We start from the raw sequence: 5,254 nt of genomic DNA, 5'->3' as shown, positions 1-5,254 counted from the left end.
TTGTTTTGGCATTGTTTACAGTGAAGCTAATGCGGAACTGCCTTGAAAACAAGAACTAGAGTTGCCTAAGGGGCCAGGTTTCAGCACGTGGCCAAGAGAAGTGCACATAAATTGAGAGACACTTCTGTATTGAAATACTCTCAAGAACTGTCATATTGTATTCAACAAATATGTAAAATAGAAGGTTCTCCAAGGCAAATCATAATAGCCTATGACCACAGGCCTTCATTGGGATTAGGTGAATACTGACCAGAAAGTAAAAATATACCAACCTCAATAACCACTAAGTTCTACTCCTCGTTATTTTAGCAAGAGATAAATATCATTAAACTGGATAAAAAAAGTGAAAAAATAAAGATCGGAAATTTCTATCATTATGCTAAAAATAATTATAATATGATATTATAATAATATATTATAATAATTATGCTAAACCTAAAAGTAATGCCAATTATAATTCTTTAAAGGAGAGTAAAACTAGAACTCACTGGAACCAAAGGGGTATCTTCTACAGGAAACTTCGAATCATCTAACAAAGACAAAGGATCCTTTTTCTCACAGCTCTCTTGACTGATGAGCGTGTCCGCATAGTTGGGCTGGGGGAAGATCAGGTGACTCTTGCGTGAGTCCGCGGTGAGGGACACCTCGTGCGAATAGGTCTGCAGGAAAGCCCGCACCCCGTCCACGCCCACGAAGTGCGAGGCCGGCACGCCCACCAGCCCGCCTCCTGAAGCCTGGAGCACGCGCGATGCGTGCCAGCGCCTCAGCCTGAGCGCCAGCAGCACGATGACAAAGGCAAGGAAGACGCAGGAGACTGCGGCCACCGCTACCACCAAGTACAGCGTGAGGCTTGAAGCTTGGGAGTCAAGGGGGACTTCCAGGCTGCCCAGGTCAGCCAATACATCTGGAATGCTATCTGCAATGGCTACAGTGAGTGTGACGGTGGCCGAGAGCGGGGGCTGCCCGTGGTCCTGGATGGTCACCACTAGACTCTGCTTGAGCGCGTCTCTGTCCAGCAGGGCCCGCGCTGTCCGCACCTCGCCCGTGTGCAGCCCCACTGCGAAGAGCCCTGGCTCGCTGGCCTTGAGCAGGCGGTAGGACAGCCAGGCGTTCTGGCCAGAGTCTCTGTCCACCGCTACCACCTTGGTGACCAGGTAGCCGGGCTCCGCAGAACGAGGGGCCAGTTCCACGCCTGTTGAGCCATCAGTGGGGAGGGTTGGGTACAGGATCTCTGGTGCATTGTCATTCTGGTCCAGCACGAATATACTCAGTGACACATTGCTGCTGAGTGGTGGGTCCCCACTGTCAGTGGCAATCACCTGAATCTGTAAATCACGAAACTGTTCATAGTCAAAGGATCGAAGTGCATACAGGACTCCTGTGTCAGAGTTTATGGAAATGTAGGAGGATAGAGGTGCTTCCTGGAAAGTGTCTTCAGCTAAGGAGTAAATAATCTGAGCATTCTCTTTGCTGTCTGGGTCTAGTGCAGTCACAGAGAAGATGGAGGCACCTCTAGGATTGTTCTCCAGAATATAGGTGAAGTAGGAGATGTGGGAAAAGGTGGGTGGGTTATCATTAATATCTGCCACTTGCAGGGTAAAGTGAGTTTCCGTTAACAGGGGTGGATTTCCCCCATCTGTGGCCGTCACTGTAATATTGTAAGAGGATACCTGTTCCCTGTCAAGGGTTCTGTGTGTCACCAGTCTATAATAACCATCGATGGATTTTTCCAATTTAAATGGTAGATTCTCTGATATGGAACAGGTGACCTGTCCATTCTGCCCAGAGTCTGGATCATGAACGTTTAAAAGGGCTATAACAGTTCCTAGAGGCGAGTCTTCCATCAGGGGACTAAACAGAGATGTTATGGTCACCTCTGGACTGTTGTCATTTACATCTTCTACTGTAATCAATACTTTTGCCATTGCAAGATATGCTCCTCCATCTTCTGCTTGTATTTCTAATTCATAGAAATCTGTTTCTTCATAATCTAGATTTTCTGATAATTTTATTTCCCCAGTATTTTTGTTTAGTTGGAATTTCAACAATTGCATGTCAGGTGATTTTCGGAATGAATATGTTACTTCTCCATTGGCTCCTTCATCCTTGTCTGTGGCAGTTACTGTCAGCAGCTGTGTGCCCACAGGCAAGTTCTCCAGAACACTCACTCGGTATTCTGGCAATGTGAAGACTGGCGCGTTGTCATTTGTATCGAAGACAGTCACACTGATAAGAACCGTACCAGATAGGAGGGGGTCACCCCCATCCCAGGCAGTGAGGACAAGGTGGTGCACTGCCTCTTCCTCCCTATCCAGGGCATGCTCCAGCACCAGCTCCGGGTATTTGACTCCATTGCCATGACTCTGAACCGCTAAGGAGAAGTGCTTATTGGAGCTAAGCTGGTAACTTTGGAGGGAGTTCACACCCACATCCGGATCAACCGCCTCCACAAGAGGAAATCGCATTCCTGTAGCCACGTTTTCATTAATTTTTACGTCTACATTTTCTGCTTGGAATTTTGGGGCATTATCGTTGATATCAGTTACTTCTATTTCTACCCCAAAAAGTTTCACCCTATCTTCTACAAGAATGTTAAAATTCACCAGACACCGCGCACTCTGAGCGCAGAGCTCCTCCCGGTCTATTCTGCCCGCAGTGACCAAACTGCCGCTTCGCGGGTTCAGAGCAAAAAGCTGCGACCTACCTCTGGAGACAATGCGGACTCCGCGCTCCGCCAGCTCGCGGGGCTCCAGCCCCAGGTCCTTGGAGATGTTCCCCACGAAGGAGCCTTTCTCCAGCTCCTCAGGAACGGAGTAGCGGATCTGCCGTGCTTCAGCCTCCCATGATAGACCGAGAAAAAGACCGAGCAGAACCAGCGCTGTGCGGTTGGAGCTGGTCCTTTTAGCAGCCATTGTTGTCTAAACAAGGAATTCTCGCCAAGTACTCATTGCGCGCTTTGTGTGTTTGGGCCGATTCCTTTTTCTTCCTCCGGCTTCAGGGACTTCTGTAGCCTAGGCACCTTAAATTCTGGAATGAGTTTTGCTGCAGCTCTGCAGCCAGTTGGTAGGAACTGAGGAGCTTTGTATGGTCGGAGCCCTGAGAATCCGGATTGAGCGCAGGCTGCATTTCTCTCCCAGTAGGCGAACAGCGGCGCTCAGAGTCCTCAGAAGTTACTGCACCCGCTATGTATGCAGTGGACAACAAACCATATTCTTTGTTGGACATTTTATTTTATTTTACCATACTTCTTTGGTTTCTCAAGTGATATCCCTTAAGCTAACTACTATTTGTAGGTTTCTTACTGAGTAGGATAAATGGCTTGAAAGTACTATAAAATATTAAATGAAAATAACTGGTCAAGTGTACACTTGTAACACTTATTTTCTCAGCAGAAATGTACCCACTTTAAAAGGTTAAGTAATACCTCTTCTATTTCATATAAGCTTCTAACTAAATTCACAAAAGTTTTACAATATTTTTTGAAATTTTGATTGAAATGGTTCCATTATGTTTAATAGGCATTCATTTAGAAACTATATGAGATGCATCCCTTATAGCTCACTTATAGCTTTTATTTTAGCCTTAACTAATCAACAATTAAATTCGTTTAGCAAGAATATTGTGGAAAATGTTTTCAAAATATTCTTCTAAAATATTCTTTCTAAAATAGTTTTATTGAGCCTTTGTGAATTTTTCTGAAAAAAAGTCTACTGTAGGCATATAAAATTAGAAGTCAATTTGCCCTATTTAAATGAATTGAGCAAGTAACCACAAACTAAAAAAAAAATAACATGCCTAGGTTGTAATGCAAAGAAAAATATCCATAAGAATATCAAGCTACAATTACAAAGTTGGAATTGTGATGTATGTTTAAAAAAAATAAATATTTACTCAAATGACCTGTTTTCACCAGAGCACTGATGCCAACATAAACAATCTCTTCTTTCAGCATTTTGTATGGAAGCCCAAAGTAAAGTGGTTCACACTTCTTCAATGGTATGTGCCAGTCAACCCAGCAGCAATTCTCTCCACAATGGTGAGGACTTGAGAGATTCACATCTTTTTTTAAAAGATTTCATTTACTTATTTGAGAGAGAGTGAATGAGCAAGCAAGCGAGAGCATGAGCAGGGGAGGAGCAGAGGGAGAGGGAGACTAGCAGACTCCCCGCTGAGAAGGGAACCTGACTCCCCCGCTCAATCGCAGGATACTGGGATCATGACCTGAGCTGAAGGCAGATGCTTAACCGACTGAGCCACCCAGGTGCCTACAGATTCACATCTTTTATTCAGAGAACAAGTTCAGAACTGTTTATGTAACTACTCTTCAAAGATTTTATATTTTGTCTTCGAAGGTTTTATATCAGACAATCAGAGATAGAGACTGAGTACAAAAGGCAATGACGTTTCATTTGCTTTCTTGGAAATTTGTTATCTTGCAATATAGAAGAAAAAAAATTAGGGAAGAGTGCAATTTAACTCCAAGAAAAGATAAATATAAGAAAACAACTAGAAAAACCAAGAGTAGAAGAGAAAATTTCTTCTAAGGTAGTTAGTATTAAGTTCTGGGGACTGTAAAAACCTTGGCAATAGAAAACAAGTTCTGACTCATTATCCAAGGAAAATACATATATCTGTAACTTCCACAGAATTTCAGAGACTTGTGGACCTGCTCATCAAATCCACTCAAATGTTTAGTTTTTTAAACTATTAACATAAATGAAGAAAGATACCTAAATGTACCCAGGATATTATTTGCAATAAATGTTTCATTGAAACAAGCACTTGCTTTGATACTTAATGAATAGCTTAATATTATTAAACTCAAAACATATAAGTAGGATATGGAAAATTCATCCTAAATCTTACCAGATTTGAATAATTACCTATTAATTTATTTGGCAAAACACTGCCTGTTTTGCTAAATCTGAACTTGACTAGATTTCTCCAAATTAGTGACATTATTTCTGAATTATAGAGCAACTTATGAACCAAGCAAATCTTGAAAAATATAATCAGCAAAGAGTAAACACTGAGAAGACAAAAGGGTTATTAGTTATGGATTTTTAAAGTAAGATTTTATATATAAAAATGCACTACTATGCCTGAAGGAGAAACTAGTAGAATATTTCAGAAGACACAAAAGTAGAACTCACCGGTGTGAGAGTCTCAGGCTGTGCAATCAAATCATGCCCACCCGGAGGTGGAATTAAGGCCCCAGATGAATCACCGCAAAGTAGTATATCTTGTCCTGAAC

General features: G+C 42.5%; 1 protein-coding gene across 2 annotated transcripts in view; it reads right to left on the bottom strand.

Moving 5' to 3' along the window:
• Positions 1 to 5,254, bottom strand: part of LOC132028603 (protocadherin gamma-C5) — a 166,396-nt gene that overhangs the window by 134,729 nt on the left and 26,413 nt on the right. The window contains exon 2 of one of the 2 annotated variants that reach the window (XM_059417770.1): positions 489 to 1,510. The exons of the other annotated variant lie outside the window; for it this stretch is intronic. Within the exon in view, the coding sequence (XP_059273753.1) occupies positions 489 to 1,510 (1,022 nt within the window). The remainder of the gene's footprint in view (positions 1 to 488; positions 1,511 to 5,254) is intronic. 2 annotated transcript variants of the gene reach the window in all.

Source organism: Mustela nigripes, chromosome 12 (assembly GCF_022355385.1).
Source record: "Mustela nigripes isolate SB6536 chromosome 12, MUSNIG.SB6536, whole genome shotgun sequence".
NCBI classification, from domain to species: domain Eukaryota; kingdom Metazoa; phylum Chordata; class Mammalia; order Carnivora; family Mustelidae; genus Mustela; species Mustela nigripes.
The sequence above is the reverse complement of the archived record's forward strand: the minus strand, read 5'-3'. Positions and strand labels throughout refer to the sequence as shown.